Here is a 20,990-nt window from a genome sequence, read left to right as displayed (position 1 = left end):
AGACGCTGGATACAGGGCTCTGAACCCTGATGTAACAAATGCTTTACTCTTACTTAATTATTGTGAGTGAGATTTTAAGGGGTTTTTTTTACAATAAATCTGTTGGATAATATTACACTATGGCGAGTTCTTTCTTTACCCACATGTGCTAATTTGGATATGAGAGGATCTTCTTTTGGAGTTTGTTTGGTGGAATACCGGATATATATTGATATGCAGATTGATTACCAACACATGAGGATCTTCTTTTGGAGTCTGTTTGGTGAATGCTGGATATATACTAATATGCTGGTTAATTACTAGCACATGGTGAGTGTGCATTTTGATGGGGTATTCTGAGCACTGAATATCACATTTGATGAAGGAGGATCTCAGTACTTCATTGATTGAGGATCATTGATATATGGACTTTTTTGAATGGACTATATTGAGATCCCTTATTTATGTTATTGCACTATTAATTTGCACATATTTGGTGGTGGTTATATATATTTGTGCAAATTAATTTATTGATTTAATTTAGGATTGCGCTATTATTTGTGGTTATTTTATTTATCACAACTTATTAATAAATCATTAACCTGTTTCATACAGCCTAACAGTGGATAGTAATGTTTTTTTTGATCTATGAATATTGTGTCAGTATGAGCTGTAATATGCTATGGTTTATTACATCTCTATCAATACCCTTATCTCCTACAAGCAGATTTGCTTATACTCAGAAAACTTGTCTTGCTTCAAATATTCAGTTAGGTCGTGTTTTCTTTTTTAGTGGTTTTTTTTTCATTATTTGTCTTAAAATGACTGGAAATTTAAAAAAGCACTGAATCATTGACTGGGTCAGCATAAAATATCTTTCCATATTTCCAACAATATCTGATTCATTCTAAGATCTGAATTTCTTTTTAAATATCAAATCTTTTGAAAATGTGGATGGGATACATGATATGAACAATGTGTCTGTTTGGTAAATGAATGTTTTTTTCTGTTTGTTTTGGATAAATCTCCAGAAAATTCCTTTATTGATGGTAGGAGTCTTCTGTTGCCAGTCTCGTAGAGTCTGTGTATGTCTTTGTATTGCATGTCAGTTTTGTTCTTCAATAAGAACTTACTGGAATATCTAAAATCTTTATAAATAACAATGGAAATCATTAACTAACAATGATTCATTTAATATTTTGTTTAACATATAGTGAATAGTTTATAATATAATTGTATTACAAAAATAAAGTCAACATAATTTTTAATCAAATTATTCAAATACATTATACCTTTATTGCAACTATTGCTAAATTGCATCACAGTAATGCTGTTAACACAGTTTATCATTTTACTAACCTTATAATGCATAGAGTTCACTGCAAAAAAAAAAAAAATTCTTAAAGCCTACTGCACAAAAATTCAGTTTCTTATAGAGGACAAAACTTAAGTGTATGACAATGCCAAATAATTGAATGATGCAACAAAACTCTCATAAGTGTACATCATTAGTTCACCTCATTTGTTGACACTGGTTTTGCACTTCAAAGTGATACCCACTAAAAAGTGTAACAAATGTTCTGTGAAAAAAACATTCAGTAATAGTCCATTCATAGTGAGGCATTTTAATATTGGAGACACATTTAGTGAGAAAAAAATACATGTATTAAATATTGTGGTACTGATGTTTCAATTTTGTATATAATCTGTGGCATTCAAATGTCTAAAAAAATATTTTGCTCTATTGTCTTTTGTCTATTTTACTTTTAGTATGCTTGTATTGCTTTAGTTTAAAGTTTAATCACTGATGTTGTTTTGAGACAAAAACAAAGGAAATCTCAATGTGGCAAGTACTTGTTCAAAATACATAAACCGCAATATTGAGCATATTCCGCTATTTTACTGCATGGCAAAATTATCAATATCATTTTTAAAAGGGTGCTATTTTAAATTACATACAAATAAACCAAATTATTTTTCAAAACTATAGATTTTTTTCGTGTACAACTGAATCCTTGCCTTACATGTATATAATTTTCATGTTTTAAACTTTTTGTACATATCTGAAGATGGTTTATTTTCAGAATTATATTAAAACATTTTGAGAATACAGTATCACAATTGCAATGTAAATTCTGTTTCATGTGTTAGATATGATAATAAAATTATGTCACATATCATTAGTTGAATGCATAATGACACTCAGTGCTTGCAGAAATTATCCATGCCTCATTTATACTGGTCTTGTTGGGAAAAATAACTTCAGTAAATGATCCCTAAAGTGTAAATATTCCCAATATTTGCACTTCCATATATACTTAGTTTTATTCCATTTAATTGATAAAGCTGGAATATTGGTATAACAGATGCAGTAAAACATTATTTTAGAATTTTTAATTTAGCATACTGTTTTTGACATCATGTACTATAGTAGACAAAAGTTTGTGAACCCTTTGGAATCATCCAAATTACTACATGAATGGCTCCCAAAATGGGATCCTCTTTTAATTCATAACTGCACAAAACATTTTTAACATGTTGTTACCCTGTAGGACCCAAAGCATAGTCCAAATGCATTGATAGTAAAGAGTTTGTCTCAAAGTTCTATACAGAGAAAAAAGAAAGTGTATTGACACTCAAATGTCATACAGATGAATTTGTAACATTGCTTTAAACTCATATAAAGATGAGGCCAGTATACATAAACTGAATAGTTCCAGATGGTGGATAATACATGACAAAAAGCCCAGACTCCAGATACTTTTGAGGATTTGGGAGATTTTCAGCTTTTGCCTGGCAAACCAGAAAGGCAAATTGGAATCTAGACTGCAGTAGGTCTTGGTTTAGTCCTTGACATCATGTACTACAGTAGATGAAAGTTTGTGAACCCTTTGGAATCATCCAAATTTCTGCATGAATGGCTCCCAAAATGGGATCGTCTTTTAATTCATAACCGCACAAAACATGTTTAACATGTTGATTTTCAGTTTTTGCCTGGCAAACCAAAAAGGTAAATTGGAATCTAGACTTCAGTAGATCTTTCAAATGGTTTAGTCCTGAGTCATTTGGGTCAAAGTCAGCGGATCAGTCCTGAGTGAAGTGGGCCAGTCTTGAATGAAATTCACCTTATGCAAAGTGATCAATAAAGTGATAAGAATATAGATTTTATGGGAACATGATATTAGTTACCTAATATAAGGCTGCTGCATAAAGCACCAGCTGTAGGTGACTCTGGGAGGTTTTTGTAATAATTGGTACCTGGACATAGCTTATAAAAGAAGAAGTATGGTTTGAAGGTCTTGTGTAACGATAGAGTTTCTAAAGGATAACTTCACTTTCAGTGCAAATTGTTTAAGTGGCACTGTCCTTGCAACTGGAAGTAGAATTGGATTTGTTTCTCAATTAAAGAGATGACTGTGTTCCCCTTAGTTTGGCCTATAAGTCCAGGTTCTGGGTACATTCTGACAACCTATAGAAGGAACTTTAAGTAAGACAGGAGATACTGTAGACTCCTTGTATAATGAGATGATCTCGTAGGAATGATGTCTGATTTTTGATTTTCCAGACACAGAGGTTTTAGATATGAGCACTGTCATATCATTGCTAGGACTGGCAGCTGAGTATCATTTGCAAAGCAGCAACAGATCATTGCTCTAGATTATTTTATTTAGGGGCAGCATGTAATCTGCAAACATCATTAGAAGTAGAAATAAGCTTTGGGGTACAATATACATTAGTGTGAATGACGAAGAGGAACGAAAGCCCAGTGACTTGCCAGCTATTAAGGTCCAAATCATTAGAGAACTGTTTAATCAGTGACACAATCTTCTTTACCCCCCCAAAAAAACACATTTTATTGCTATGTCTTAACTGAACGAATAAATAAAAAAAGGTTTTATATGTGAATCATTGTATCTAGTAAGTAGTTCATCTTCCATTATGGACAGTTACCTCAGTCAAACACTTTCTTTATATGCTAATTAGACTTGTTCAGTAGCTTCAGCAGTGAGAACCCTCTACTGGTATTATTCGTCAAAGGGATTTTAGCACCAAGTTTGGAAAATGAATTCTATCCCATGTGCTCCAACCACTAGTCATTATGTAAGCCTTAGGATGACCATAAACACTTAAATCCCTCCCCTCCTTGAACTCGAAAACATAAAGCAACTTTTAAAGTTACCAATTATCTTTTCTTAATATTTAATATTGAAATGTAATGCTTAATTTTACTCTTAACATTTGCCCCTCGACCTCACCCTAAATGTAACCCTTAATTTAAGCATTAAAATAAATATTAAACCTTAACTATAAATCTAAACATACCATAAGACTTTAAATCACTACTCTAAGTAAAATGTATACAACAAATGATAAGAACCCAACATACCTTGCAATGGTGTAATATTACCTAAAAAGTGTCTGAAAAAATTATATCTATATAAATGAGTCTGTGAAGTGTCAATAAAATCAAATGTCTCCCTAAAATTCACAATAGCATTATGAGAATTTTCAATACAAGCATATATTAATAAACTAAAATCAAACAAAAAAACTCCATGTGCTGCTACTGAATTATATGAGTGATTCATATAAATCTCCATTAGCTATGCAATATCAACACAATTGGCAGCGCTACTGCAAGATAATGTGCTCCTTTTAAACACACAATATAATAAATACAAAATTCCTCATAAATTCATACAAATATGTGAAAAAAAATGTTGTGTTAAATAAGTCCATATATAAAAACATACATGGACTTATTTAACACTTCATTATTTTTTAACTTTTTTGTATGAATTTATGAGGAATTTTGCATTTATTATATTGTGTGTTTAGAAGGAGCATGTTAACTTAGTAGTAGAGTAGGGTTAGAATCCCTGATGAGTGTGTGTTTCAGAGAGTTTTCTCCTCAATGTGTGCCCTAGTGACAATCGTTTTACCAGAGAGGAAATTATTGCAAATCTGCAGCAATTAAGAGCCGACTGAGGGTTCTATCTAGTTTCTGTCTCTGTTGCTATTGGAAATTTTAGCTTATGTCCTGTCTGATGAAACTCGTATCATTAAACCAGAAAGTGAGAACCAATCTCAGAGCCCTGGATAACAATAAAAACCTGGTAGGGGTTTAACCTTCCTATCCTCTGTCCAAAACAACATAGTTACATCTGTACATACACATCAACTTCTAAAATCTTGGACATATTTTAGTATATGCCGTTATCACAGTCAGAGCTATTTTTTTTATTTTTGCTACTGATTTTTTTAAATAGGTTAGAGTTGTGTTTTGTGCATGAAAGAATTTTAGGTTTCTTCTTCTAAATTCCTAAGGGTTTACAGACTTTCTTCCAAGAGTTGATATGCTGGAGTTTACAAAAAGAAAAGCATAAAAAATAATTAGTGATAACCCTAGTATAGTATTACATTATTACAAGGCATTTTCTCATAGCCTCTGTTCACTTCTAACATCAAATTGGTTTCAGGTAATATTTCTAGTTTATTTTACTCCACCAAACCTGATTGGATATCATATGCTGTTATGAAAATGATGTCTTAAATTAATTGAGTCCATAATTTACCTTGCACATGTGGGTTGAAGTCATAACCAGGCGTCAAGTTCTACTATCTCCTGTATAGTTTCTAAGGCACTAAACACATGAGCATTGTTTGAGCTTTGCATTAAGTTCAGATAGCTTTTAAAAAACATTTGACAAGCTGTGAACAGCTTTTATGAAGCTCTTAAAGCACTCTTTAACCACTTGCCCTCCAGAGTATTTACCCGCCCCCCCCTCCCCCCTCCTGACCAGGCCATTTTTTTGCGATACGGCACTGCATTAATTTAACTAACAATTGCGTTGTCATGCAATGCTGCACCCAAATGAAATGTATGTCCTTTTTTCTTTTGGTGATATTTGATCACCTGTGCGTTTTTTATTTTTTGTGCTATAAACTAAAAAAGACCAACAATTTTGAAAAAAAAAAAAAAAAAAAAAAAATATATATATATATATATATATATATATGACTTATTGCTATAAAACATATCTAGTAAAAAAAATGTAAAAAGATCAAATTTCGTCATATATTTAGGCCAAAATGTATTCTGCTACATGTCTTTGCTAAAAAAAAATCCCAGTACATGTAAATTAATTGGTTTACGTGAAAGTTTTAGCATCTACAAATGTATATTTCCAGTATATATACTGGAATTTTTTTCTTTTTCTTAATACTATTAATGTCCGTGATCAGTGACTTATAGTGGGATTGCAGGACTGCGGTGGGCATTCTGACACTGGGGGGGAACTAGATAATGGCCACTGACATCCCCAGTGACACTAATACAGTGATCAGTACTAATAAAAAGCACTGATACTGTACTAATGACACTGGCCAGGAAGGGGTTAACATCTGGGATGATCAAAGAGTTAACCATGTGCTGTTTTACTATTTTGTCTGTGTGTGCTTTACTGTGTAAGCACACAGCTTTGTATTGTTCTGTTATGCAGAACAATACAAAGCAGCATGCTGGAGCTGACAGGGGAGAGATCTGTATTGTTTACATACAGACCTTTCCTCTGTCACTGTTCCTCAGCGATCGCCGGGTGCCGGCAGGGAATCTCCAGCCGGGACCCAGTGATTGACAGCTGTAGCCACCAATGGCGGCATGGGTAGGGTGGCCCGCACGTTCCCACCTACCGGGAAATATAAAATATGTATGTGATTTTGTGCAGCCCTGCTGCTCTGTAGAAGTGCTTCTACTATAGGGCGGTCAGGAAGCAGTTAAGCACAGATCCATAAATGATTGATACCTGGATGTCCAGACAAAATATAAGCGCATCAGTATATATCATTATGCTTAACAATAAATACGCTTTTGGTATAATTCAACAGAATTTACCAGTTTGTTAAGCATGTTAAATCTGCCAAAATTAAGCAACGCTAATGTGTTTAGGACCTTAATATTTTAAAAACATTTAATATTATTATTATTATACAGTATTTATATAGAGCCAACAGTTTGCTCAGCTCTGTACATTATAATGGGAGACAGTACATGAGACAGCACAGTAACAATACAATACACGAGGGGTTCAAGGGCATATCATTGTTACTTATAAACCTCTATGCAACTTTCAAATGTTCCCATAATGTCACATAATGCTACACATTTACCTCTTCTATATCACAAGGATATCATATAGCCACCTCACATTACATACTGTATTACATCAAAGTACAGATATATATTATAGTTCTAATTAGCAGTACAGTCTGCCCTTGCATATGTGAAGCTAAAACATATGATCACTATAGGTTCTATACTATAATTATAAATATTTGAGTAAAATGTTCAGTTTTGAGGAGATGGATTTCTACAGTTGTGTCCAAAATTATTCAACCCCCACTGAAATTGAGTGTTTTGGCCAGTTTGACATTGCTTTTGATCATTCAGTCATCTTGCTTACATTTACATTAAAGAGGCACTTGTAGGTCAGACAAATATAACATAACAGTTATAATGAAATAACCACAAATGTCTTTTCTGTGCTCACAGCATTATCAGTTTTATTCAACCCCCAAGTGACATTCAATCTTAGTACTTAGTACAGCATCCTTTTACAGTTATAACAGCTTTTAAACGTGAAGCATAGCTTGACACAAGTGTCTTGCAGCGATCTACGGGTATCTTCGCCCATTCTTCATGGGCAAAGGCCTCCAGTTCAGTCACATTCTTAGGCTTGCGCACTGCAACTGCTTTCTTTAAGTCCCACCAGAGGTTCTCAATCGGATTTAAGTCTGGTGACTGCGATGGCCACTCCAAAATGTTCCAGCCTTTCCTCTGCAACCATGCTCTAGTGGACTTGGAGGTATGCTTGGGATCATTGTCCTGTTGAAAGGTCCAACGTCTCCCAAGCCTCAGGTGTGTGACGGACTGCATCACGTTTCCATCCAATATCTCCTGGTACTGAAGAGAATTCATGGTACCTTGCACACGCTGAAGCTTCCCTGTACCTGCAGAAGCAAAACAGCCCCAAAGCATGATTGACCCTCCACCATGCTTCACAGTAGGCAAGGTGTTCTTTTCATCATAGGCCTTGTTCTTCCTCCTCCAAACATAGCGTTGATCCATGGGCCCAAACAGTTCTAATTTTGTTTCATCAGTCCACAGAACACTATCCCACAACTTTTGTGGTTTGTCCACATGGCTTTTGGCATACTGCAGTTGACTCTTCTTATTCTTTGGAGACAGCAAGGGGGTACGCCTGGGAGTTCTGGCACGGAGGCCTTCATTACGCAGTGTGCGTCTTATTGTCTGGGCTGAAACTTCTGTACCCACATCTGACAAATCTTTTCTCAGTTCCTCAGCAGTCACACGGGGACTTCTCTCCACTCTACGCTTCAGGTAGCGCACAGCAGTCGAAGTCAGCATCTTCTTTCTGCCACGACCAGGTAGCGTTTCAACAGTGCCCTTTGCCTTGAATTTGCGAATGATGCTTCCTAAGGTGTCTCTTGGTATGTTTAACATCTTTGCAATCTTCTTATAGCCATTGCCCTTCCTGTGAAGAGAAATCACCTCTTCTCTTGTCTTCCTGGACCATTCTCTTGCCTTCACCATGTTTGTAACCACACCAGTAAATGTCTAGAAGGAGCTGAGTATCACAGTCATTTTAAAGCTGCCTAATTGGTGCTTATTATGCTTGATTGCTGCTCGGTGACATCCACAGGTGTTTTCAATACCTGATGGAAAGCACCTGTATGAACCTCTGTTCTTCAGAGTGGTAGTCTTTAAGGGGTTGAATAATTGTGGCAATGAAGAAACCACATAAGAACCATTTACTACTGTATTACATAAACAATTGATGTCATTTTAGTTGCATTTGGGTAGTTACAACGTCCTTGTAGGATTTGATTCTGAATACAATTCCAAATGTACACTATAGTCCCTAAACCCCTTTACAGCATTGGGGGTTGAATAATTTTGGACACAACTGTATATACATCTGACCTCTGATTAAGTAAGGTCATAGTAAAATAATAATAACTGCTACTTTTAAAGCCCCATTATCCTTAAATGGCAGGAATCATACAGTGAATAGTGTAGACAAGTTACATTATTTTTTCAATGAACTACTTCTTCTTCTTTCTGTACAGGAATAGATTGTAAAATCCTGTTTTTGCATAATTTTTAGGTTTACCCTTCATTTAAATGTCAGTCTCTTTTAGAATAAGTGTTTTCATTTAGGGTACTAATGATTCTATTTGATGACTCTTGTGACAAGTAATTTATATTCAATAACTACTACTTATGAGAGTCATTCAGTGGATTAAACAGTAATGCCAAAAATGATTTCACTTCACTCAGCCCATCCTGTATAAAATTTGGGAAAATAATATATGCAGCTCTGGAATTCTATTTGCTTTCAGTCCTTATTTATAGGAGATAATAAAGCCTAGCATGACATATATTTTACTATGGGATCTTGAATTCTCACACATACATGCCTCACAAAAAGGGCTCATTTGCAAAATGTTCTATGTAAAATGCTGTATATATGAGGCCACCTGCACTGCACCCAGTAAAAATGATCAGGAAATATTTCAGTCTCATTACACTGGTTGCATGGCAATTGTTTTTGTAGATTTTTTATGATCTGTGTCATTCTTGCTTTGCGCACTGCACCTATATGTGAACCTTTGATCTTGTTATGAGATGCATGGTTAGTCTTTTGCATGAGTATTTTGTAGCAGGTTTTTTGACACCTCTGTCCACAGTAATGCAATAAATAGAAATATTGACATATCATTAATTTCCAAAGCCTATCATCTGCGCCGTGAAGAAACAGACTGGTTTGACAAGCCAAGGGAATCACGCCTAGATAATGGACATGGAATTGACCGAAAACTGCCTGACAAATTATTACACAGCAGGCCACCTCATCAGGATCAAGTAAGATGGTAGAGATACTGGATTAGAGATGCATGACATCTTCTTTGTTTTTCAGTAACAGTTACAATAATTCTTTAAATGTAGAAAACCAGTACATGTAAACCCTTAAAGCAGTATTAAACCCAAAAGCAAACATTTATTATATTGCAGCTTACCAATTCTTAGATGTGATGGCCACATCCATTTACTTTTTAACCTTTCTATATTTTATTTTAACCTGGTGAACTGGCCAGTAAGTCTGTTGTTTTTCCAAAGAACAAGCTCCCTTGCAAGATGTATCAGTTACAGAAATGAGACAAACCATTTAATGTGATACTAAGGCTAAAAACATTAAGGTAAAAAATATTTTATATTTCTCTGTCCTCCCCCTTACCTATGTGAGGGGAAGAGAGAGGAGAAGAGATCCAGTTCTGTGCACAGCTGCATCTCTTCTCTCCTCTCCTCCTCTTCACTCAGGACTCGAGCCAATGACTCCTGCTGCTGTCAATCAAATGTAGTGAGGAGGAAGTGGGGGTGGGGCTATGTCCCATTGGAGTTTATGGAGCACGGCTCATTTACACAGCTTGGGAGCAAGCAGACACCATGTGCCAGTGTTGACCAAATCTGTAGATTATGAAATTTAATTTTTCTCTAATATTATTTGGTAAATTAAGAGTTCTTACCCAGAAGTGGAAGCTTCAACACAACAAGAAAAATGTGTTGGTAAATAGTATGGAGATATAAGACTAACACAAGCATTCTATCTAGTTATATAAAAGAAAAATTATTAAGTGAGCTCTACCATATTACAAAATACAAACAGTGAGACAGAAAAGGCATAAGACAAACATTTAAGTACAAGGGCTATATTTATAATTACCATACAACTGTACGTGGGGGCCCATTAATGTAACAGGTGTTCCAAAAATGTCAGCCCTTCTGAATCTAGTGCATATTTTTATAGACCTCTCCTCCATTAGTTTTCATGGAATAGCTGGTGAACAAATATATTCCCTTTCATATTTGGCTAATTCCAAATCCCCTGTATTTAGCATACACCAACCCCCTTTATGACAAATCTTAGCACACCCTTTTTGGAAATTAAGTATGCCAGTTCATGATTTTTTCCTGGGAAATGAAGCTCTCTTGAAAGGTTGGCCACCTTCATTGCATATCTAAATGAGGGACCCTTTGAAGTGGATATTTGTGAAGCCAACAGGTTTGGGTCACATTGTTACACAGTAAAGAAATTGTAATGAATAGTATATTACCTCTGGCAATTTAAACCATCCTCAACTATCTGCAGAACAGGGATTTATGAGAAGACATATTACACAGCACACTGATACAGCTCTAACTTAAAATATATTCATAATTACAATATTATTTACAGTTTTTAATGGAGATTTCACATAAACTCATTATCTAAAAGCCAGCTTGCCATGGGGACACACTAAGAAAGGAGGAGCCAAGATTGCCTGCGGGGGAACGAGAAGAGGAGGATCAGGGCCTCTATGTGCAATACCAGGTGAATATAACATGTTTGTTGTTTTAATTTAAAAAAAATAGCCCTTAGTAACACTTTAACATTGACAGGGGTATTGTGTTTACAATGATCAGTTTTTATTTATTTCTGTAAAACTTTTATCCCAGAAGGAAACAACAACTTCTGTAACTGCTTATAAAGTGTTGGTTGAAGTTTGGCTTCAGTTTGTTTCTATATTTAAATCTGCTAGTAACATCCCCCTCCCCCAGACTGACAATTCTGCTGTCCAAAGGTGCCCCTGTGCTTATTTATAGAGTAGGGGCACTCAAATAAGGGAGGTTTGTCGCTGGCCAGACCACCTAGTTTAAAACAGAGGGGAAAAAAGGAAACTGGTGCAGCCACCACGTTTAATGATTGGTAGACTGCAATATATAATTTTTTTTGTTTTTGGGTGTAATACCGCTTTAAGGTATAAAATCACTAAAACCTTTTAAAAAGGTATTTTCAAGCAAACCACTATGTAAAAAAAAGTTAAGTGGTTACTGGAATAGCAGACTGCTAATCAGCTCCATAACCATGGGCTCAGGGGGGATGTGGACAGATACTGCATGTAATGATCAGCAGCTTCCGCTGGCTACACATATCAAGGGAGCTCTTTCTCTCCTTGGAAACAGCTCTAACAGCTGCATGCTGTAGGCAGAGATGGAGGTATTATTGATATCCCATAGTCAATCATATTATGGATGTTTCAGCCTTCAATGTCACAGACAGACTATAGAACTGTGGATTCAATGTGCTTTTGCATGGCATCCTGCTTTTCCAGTTGCTAGGGATTCTGCACATGTCTGTCAATGCTATCACAGGTCTGAACCTTCAATTTGTGTTAAACAGAAAGGAAAAGAAAGCCGGGCAGCATGGCAAGATCACAAGGTAGACTTTGACATGTATACATTTTAGAAGAGGACACATACTAATAGTTAACATGGACAATATAATGTAATGAAGTAAATATTTTTTTGTAATGTTTTCAACACAATTTAAGGAGAGATCAGTGTAGTTGCATTGGGTATGTACCATATGAATCTCTGCTTCCACTCCATTGACCCACTGATTAAAAGTTGAGTCAGAGACATCTGTGGGCTTCCATAATCCTCACAATATAGGAGGTACATGGCAAACATGTTGCTTAGTAACAGAAATTCCTCAAAGGATGGATTAACTGGAGTGTAAGGGGTATACTTAGAGTTATGGGTCCCTTTATATTAGGAACAATTGTAGGACGATAATATTGGAGGTAACGCAGACAGAAAGAAAATGCTCTTATTGTAATGTAATTAAAGGTAAATTAGTTGTACTGTTATGCAATAAAAAAGATTTCATACATGTATAATTGTGGGTTGAATTTAAAAACATTGACAGATTTCTTACATGTGAATTAAATTGCATACAATGGATTGTTCATTCACAATGTTTGCTATATTTTTAATACATATTTTATATGTATTAGATGAATGGAAAACCTATTCATTACCCATTTCCACATTCAAGAATGAAACTTCTCAGAGATCCAAAGGATCACACTGTTTCAGGTAAATGTAACATTCTTTAGAAATGGTATGCCTGTTCTTATGCTATAAGATTAATTAGGAATGTATGACATGGGCATAAAACATTGCTAGAAGTGGAAACTGTGGCACCTACAGTATAAAGGCTATGTAGATTGAGAAAACTATGTTGTTAAAGTTGTTTAATAAAAAATATTTCCTAATCATAAAATACAAGAGGGGAGCTTTACTGTAACTGGCACATTCAGAATATTGTGCAGCTGCATAGTAACACAGAAACCAATCAGCTTCTAGCTTTTATTGTCAAAGCTTAATTGAACAAGCTGATTGGTTACTATGCATAGCTGCACCAGATTGTTTTTGTTTTTAGTCAATTTCACTTTGCTAAGAATACCCAATCACATGCAAAATTTCAACAAACTGCATTTTATCTTGCACATTATTGTATGATGGAAGCCAACAAAGCTTCATTTCATTCACTAAGCTCTGGGGAAAATTCCCTTGCAAAGTGAAGCTTCCCCTGCAAAGTAAACAGTCTATTTACCTTTATGGAATCAACCCCACTGAGTTCTGAGCAGGGGATATAACACAAAAATCAAAAGTAAACCAAAGAACGGCATGTGCAGGAGATGTAGACCACCTGTAAATGCAGTGCAACGCATGTACTCAATCTCTATAGAAAATGTCTAGTAAATGTTCATTTTTTAAATTTGTATTTCAGTTCAAAAACAGTTCTCTCAATTACATTTTTATTTTTTTTTCTTCTTTAGACACTTTAATTAAAACAGAACATTGAACAAAATTAACAAATTATAACTTATAATTATTAGGTCTTGCTTTTCATATTTAGACAAATGTTAAAGTGATGCTGACTAAACCAATGTGCATAAATATACAGGTTTTCTGGTGCTTCCATTTCTACCAAAACATTCACATTCACTATATAAAAAATGTGATATACTCGAATAATTAAGATTAGTCACAGGGAGACAGAAGTGTTACTGAGAGCAATGGCTGCTAAGACATCTTAATACTGAATTTCAAATGAGGTTAAAGTTAGACCCCCAATTTTGAGGATTTGGATGGCCATATTTGCTCTTCTCCACTGATGAGATGGAATAATTAGTTGGAATTTGAATGCACATTTTTATTCCTTATGATGTCACAAGATACAGATTCACAGAGAGCCTATAAAGTTACATTGCTGCTTCAGTCACTGTATATTATGTTGCATACACAAAAGGGCATAACAGGTGTTTGCAAGTAAAAACTAAACAAGAATGACCAAAAAATGTATTACATCAGTGTGCCACTAAGCTTGATTAGCATTGGCTTGGAGGGGAAGTAGGAATAGGTATCATTCAGACGTGCACAGAATGATTTTCACTGCTAATTATCTTGGTCTTGGCATCATTAGTGATGATCTGTTGATTAAATAGATTTTTCAGTATGAAAAAGAAAACTTTGACTCTGATTGCATTTCCATTTTCACATGGAAATGAATGTTTACCATTTAGGAATCAGAAGGAAGTTATAAGAATCAGCTTGAAATTTACTGGTAAGATAATACATTTCTACTCTCTTGTCAAATCTGATAAGAGGTCTGCCAGTATATGACCAGCCCCAGTTACAACTCTGTTTTTCATTTATGACTTTGTTAATCCAAAAAATTGACTTACTGAAATAAAAGATTTTCTAAGGTGACAAATGTTTTCAGGAAAGTTGAACAATATAATGGTGACATTTAGGCAAGGTAGTAATGAACATGTACAAATGAATTCTTTGACATTTCACTGTTCATTTCGCAGTTCTCAATAAGAAAAAACACCTGGTGATCCTGGAAATATAAATATTTAAAATGTGTTTTGATGTTCTATCCCCCACCCAGAGGCAGATCCACCATGGATGAGATATTTAGCACCTGTTACATTGTGGCAACATCATAAATAATTACTTTGTCTAATTAGTATAAACTGCTGCTCATAAACATGCAATGTACTGAACAAATTATAGGTTATAAATACACAATTTTTTTTGTATATGTGATCCAAGGTAATTAAAATCAAGAGACAAAGCTAAGATTTATTTTCTGTCCAAACACTGGAAGGTATAAACGGGACTAAGCTACCACATAATTATTTGTAATACCAGGACAAATACCATCTAGCTTAGAGTGCTGAAACAAATTAAAGTTTATTTTTGATTGGCCGTTGCGTGTGTTTTGACACAGGAGTTTATTTTTAGCATAAATTATAACTTCTGAAGTATTTCCATGTATATGTATGTATATACACCAATCAACCATAACTTTATAACCACCTATGAGTAGGTCCCCTTTTTGCTTCCAAAACAGCTCCTTTTGCTGACATAACAGCCCTCTCCCATTGAGGCATGGATGCCACTAGACCTGAAAATTTATGCTGTGATATCTATCACCAAATCATCAGTAGCAGATTTTATACGTTCCGTAAGTTTCAAGGTGGGGCCTTCATGGATCGGACTTGTTTTTCCAGCACATCTCACAGATTCTTTTTTGAATTGAGATCTGGAAAATGTGAATACCGAATTAACACCTCAAACTCATTCTTGTGTTCCTCAAACCATTCTTGAACCATTTTTACAATGTAGCCGGGTGCATTATCCTTCTGAAAGAGGTCTCTACCATCAGGGAATACATTTTCCATAATTGGGTGTACTTAGTCACCAACAATGTTTTGGTTGGTGGTACATGTCAAAGTAACACCTACAGGAATGGCAAGACCAAGGTTTCCCAGCAGAACATTACCTAAAGCATCACACTGCCTCCACTGGCTTGCCTTCTTCCCATATTGCATCCTGGTGCCATCTCTTCCCCCGGTAAGAGACACACATGCACCCAGCCATCTACAAGGTAAAAGAAAATATGATTCATCAGTCCAGGGCTGATGACTGGTCCAGGTCTGACGCTCACATGCCCATGGTAGGTGCTTTTGGTTGTGGACACAGGTCAGCATGGGCACCCTGACTGGTCTGAAGCTATACAGCCCCATACACAGCAAACTACAATGCCCATTTTTTTTGCTTTCAACATATCATCTTCATGGACAACATGTTTACTTGTTGCCTAATATATCCCACCAATTTTCAGATCCAATTGTAAAGAGATAATCAATGTTATTCACTTATCCTCTCAGGCTATAAAGTTATGGCTGATCAGCAGGGGCGGACTGACAACTCATGGGGCCCCCAGTCAAAAGGGGATCATTGGGCCCCTGTGTCCTTGCCCAAACTCAAAAAAGCCTATGAAAAAGGTACCAGGGGCATCTCATGGGGCCCCCTACTGACCCCGGGCCCTCGGACAGTGCCCGAGTTTCCAAATGGTCAGTCCGCCCCTGCTGATCAGTATATATATTGCAAAGTACATTTTTCTGTGCAAGGAAAACTAAATGCATGATCGAAATCAGAACAACTTCACCTCATTCACTAAGCTAAGTGAAATTGTGCTGAATTTATCTTCCAATAATGTGCATGTAAAACCTTTTTTTTATTGTATTGCAATCTTAATCTTAAAATGTAATATCTATTTTATTGCCATCTTCAAGTTATTTTAAATATAGCTGTGTTTTGGTCTGTTTTAAATGGCCTCCCTTTTGCACTATACCATGATCAATGAAAGTAAAATGCTCTAAATGAAAACAGTGTTTATTTTGCTGTGAATTTACATTTTGAATGTATTCATTTTCATAATTAATTTCTTTCTTTTCACTGCTGGCAAGATTATTGACAAATTCAGAAAAGTAAATGTTTATTTTGAAATACTAGTTTGTATGACAAAAACAGAAGATATTCTAGTATATGCCATATAATTAAATATAGTTATTAGAGATTTTCATTTTTGTTACTTTCATTTTAATTATGATTACTTATCAGCTGGTAAGAAATCACAGGTGATTTCATGTTTTGATCAATTAGGAAATGGGTTTGGAATAAGAGTTATTGGTGGGAAAGAGATACCAGGAAGTCAAGGAGAAATTGGAGCATACATTGCCAAGATTCTACCAGGTGGAAGTGCTGAACAGACAGGCAGACTCAGTGAAGGTAAGAATATATTTGTTTTGTCAGGTATTTGTAGCTTTATACTATAAAAGTGTACACATTTTTTCCATAAATGCAAAAAACTTTTTTTAAATGTTCAGACAAATGGTCAAACAACACACGGATGTGGGTATTTTTGTATTATAAAACTTGTAGTGTACTTTATCTATTTAAAAAACTTTTTAAGTAACATTCTGTTTTGGTAATTTTTAACATAAACCTGAGCATCACTTAAGGATAAATGTACTCTGTAACTTTAGTTCTTTAGTTAATTATGAAAAGTTGATTGCAATGTGTGTATATATCTATATATTTTTTTAACAACTTCCCACTTGGCCTATGAAATGACTTTCATAGGAAGTCTATGAAATGACTATGAAATGCGGGACTTTCGTCATTCTGGGTGGACGTCATATGACGTCCTTCTGAAACACAACTTGTGCACAGATGTGCGGCTGCATTGTTATTGGCTGGGTCCCCGACTCTGGTACCATGTGACCAATCAGCAGATCACATGACAACTTTAAAAAATGAATGGCTTTGATTCATGCCATTCATTATGTACAATTGTGTTGCTAGCTGTGATTGGTCACAGTGATCACATGGTACAGACAGGGCCAATCACAGCCCATCTGTACCATGTGAAGAGCTGTGGCCAATCACAGCTAAACACAACAATACATACTGAATCAATATATTTCATTAAGTAAAAATGCTGGCTTATAGCAGGGAAATTCACTGCTATAAGCAATCATAATGTGTAAAAAAATTAAATCCTGATCACTTCCCCAGAGTACTATGGTAACATTATATTGCTCTGGTCACAGTGTGTTAAAAAATGCAGTAAAAAAAGAGAAAAAATTGAAAAAAATATTTTATTTTCTCGTACTGTCACCAGTCAGTGTTCCTGATCACTGCCACATCAGTTATATGATGATGCTGTAATGCACTGGTGATAGTATGTAAAAAATAAATAGCATTTCTTTTTTCTTTTTTTTCATCTCTTCATTTTCCAAAAAATTATATTATACTACTTTCCAAAAAGGGTTTTTTGGGGGATATCTGTACTGTCCTGACATTTTTGGGCCTCGAGAAATCAGTACATCAGGATTGATCAATTTTTGTATATATATAAGTAGTTGGTGGATTCTATAACTTTCCTGCATACTAAATAATAAACACTGATTTAGGTTATTTTCACCAAAGAAATGTAGCAGAATACATTTTGGACTAAATGTATGAAGACAAACTCATTTGTTTTTCAAAAATGTTGGTCTTTTTTCATTAAGTTGGCAAAAAATTAAAAACCCAGTGGTGATTAAATACCAACAAAACAAGGCTTTATTTGTGTGAAAAAAATTATAAAAATTTAACTTGGGTACAGTGTTGCATGACCACGCAATTGTCATTCAAAGTGCAATAGCGCTGAAACCTGAAAATTGGCCTGGGCAAGAGGGGGGTAAAAGTGCCTGGTATTGAAGTGGTTAGAGAATGTGTTTGTATGTACATTTTGTACATGCATAGATTTCATGTGCCCCCCCCATCTTTTCTGTTTCCTGTGATGTAGATGATGATGCAGAGATACAGTACTGTCTATTGAGCTCAGGTGTTCAACAACTGAGTTGTTGAGCACATTAGAATCCTTATCTGTATTAGGATCTGTCAGGGGTTTATAACCCACTTGAATTGAAACACTTTCAGTAACAATTGAATAACTATACAGTTGTGCTCAAAGGTTTGCATACCCTGGCAGAAATTGTGCAATCTTGGCATTGATATTGAAAATATGACTGATCATGCCAAAAAATATCTTTTATTGAAGGATGATGATCATATGAAGCCATTTATTATCAAATAGTTGCTTGGCTCCTTTTTAAATCATAATAACAGAAATCACCCAAATGGCCATGATCAAAAGTTTACATACCCTGGAATGTTTGGCCTTGCTACAGACACACAAGGTGACAGACACGGGTTAAAATGCCAATTAGAGGTTAATGTCCCACATCTGTGGCTTTTTAAATTGCAATTAGTGTATAAATAGTCAATGAGTTTGTTAGCTCTTACGTGAAACTAGGCTAGATACTGAGCCATTTGATAATAAATGGCTTCATATGATCATCATCCTTCAATAAAAGATATTTTTTGGCATGATCAGTCATATTTTCAATATCAATGCCAAGATTGCACAATTTCTGCAAGGGCATGCAAACTTTTGAGCACAACGGTAACTGGAGAGTGCACAATCTGGTGCAGTTGTACATGGTAGCCAGACAGCTTCTAACTTCAGCTTGTTCAATAAAGCTTGGTCAAAAAAACCTGAAAGCTGATTGGTTTCTAGGTAGCGCTGCACCAGATTTTTCAATCTTCAGTTTTAGTAAATCAACCCCTTAGTTTCCAACCATCCAAAGTCATGTGTCTCCAGTGCACACTGTATCGATCAAGTTCTCTACTTGTGTGTAAGGGATGTAGAGTGCAAATATCCAGTGACAACAGGGATGACCAGTTCAATGTATCTGTATTTAGTAAAATTAAAATAAAGTTTATTTAAGCACACAGCACCAATCCAACAGACCGTTATCAAAGAAAAAGTGAAAAATAAATGTGACAGTGAAGCAAAACCAAACCAACAACCTAATTATAATACACTACATAAAAATTAAAGAAAGCTGACACAACAGGGCATGACCAGGACTGGTACTGGGAACAAGGGGAGCAAAGACTGGGTAATAGGATACAGGGGACTCAATGCAAGATGCAGGATAAAACAGTGATCAAAATAATCAGCAAACAGGTATATGGCTAACAGGCAAAACACTGAAGCACTGATGAAAATTGGGGGGGGGGGGGGTATATATCTTCCCAGCAGGCAGCATCAGGTGGAGCCTAATTACTGGGATCTGCTGGCTGCTTGAAGACACCCGCTGGTAGCCACCAGAACTAAACCTTTCAGCTCTGGAGACCACAGTGTTGCCAACAGGTGGTCCAGTGGTTTTTTGTTGTCTGAAACTATGGTAAATTGTAATGTTGATGACAGCTAAGTTTCCAAGAAGACATACCAATTTCCCTTACTTGTCTGGCCTTTCAGAAGCATTTAATAAAAAAGCATAGTAGATTCATATAGTAGTCAACACCTAAACATGGTCCAAGAGCTAGAGGATGTGTTTGCTGCAACGTCTTTAACAGTTGATTTGGAAGAGCATCAATAATCAAGAATGGTGCCAAAATGTGCATGAGATATATTCCACATGAAGTAGCCTTGCAAAAAATAGGGAAAGCAGCATTATAATACATATACTGTAAATTGTTTTGTTAATAAGGAAAAAGCAAAAGATTAAAGCTGACTTTTAGTTAAAAAAACATCTGTTATCTACAGCTATAGTTATATTACTTACCTGTAATGATGTATATCTCATGATGTGCAGACAGGCTGCTAGATTCTGTAGAAATCTTCACTGTAGAGTTGCCCTGTCCTCTTCCTACTGCTGTAGTTTCAGCACTGTGGGGGTTAACCACTTCTGAGCTCCAGATGCAGCTGCACTAAAGATGATCCAATAGTGACACTCCCCCTTCTGCCCTCTTCTCCATTAAGAAACATTCTTTCACTGATTACACTGCCTGTAATATGATCTGAGAAGGAGGGAGAGTCTGATCAGCCACAGGTTTTTCTCCACCATTTACAGGTCATGTTACAGGCAGTGTTATCAGTGAAAAAACTTTTCAGAGTGGAGTAGAGGACAGGAGGGGGAATGTTCCATTAGATCATCTTCAGTGCAGCTGGAGACAAGAAAATGTTGACCTTCACAGTACTAGAAGTTCAGCAGCAGGAAGATTTTCTGCAGAATCCATCAACCTGCACATTTTTCAGCATACACTACTTCATTACATGTAAGTAATGTAACTAGAGCTAAAGAGAAAATAATATATTTTAACTAAACTTCAGTTTTTAAGTGAAACTTTA

At 35.6% G+C, this 20,990-nt stretch overlaps 1 protein-coding gene across 6 annotated transcripts in view; it reads left to right on the top strand.

Annotated features, from left to right (window-relative positions):
• PCLO (piccolo presynaptic cytomatrix protein) overlaps positions 1-20,990 on the top strand; it is a 357,044-nt gene that overhangs the window by 272,011 nt on the left and 64,043 nt on the right. For 4 of the 6 annotated variants that reach the window (XM_089685920.1, XM_089685921.1, XM_089685909.1 and 1 more), the window contains exons 8-11: positions 1,011-1,028; positions 9,795-9,925; positions 12,898-12,979; positions 16,907-17,032. In XM_089685920.1, coding sequence (XP_089542046.1) covers positions 1,011-1,028; positions 9,795-9,925; positions 12,898-12,979; positions 16,907-17,032 — 357 coding nt within the window. The remainder of the gene's footprint in view (positions 1-1,010; positions 1,029-9,794; positions 9,926-12,897; positions 12,980-16,906; positions 17,033-20,990) is intronic. The other 2 variants (XM_089685932.1, XM_089685918.1) reach the window with 1 other exon arrangement.

The sequence above is a fragment of the Staurois parvus genome, unplaced genomic scaffold (assembly GCF_062004578.1).
Source record: "Staurois parvus isolate SC_StPar_1 unplaced genomic scaffold, SC_StPar_1.0 ptg000019l, whole genome shotgun sequence".
NCBI lineage: Eukaryota > Metazoa > Chordata > Amphibia > Anura > Ranidae > Staurois > Staurois parvus.
The sequence above is the reverse complement of the archived record's forward strand: the minus strand, read 5'-3'. Positions and strand labels throughout refer to the sequence as shown.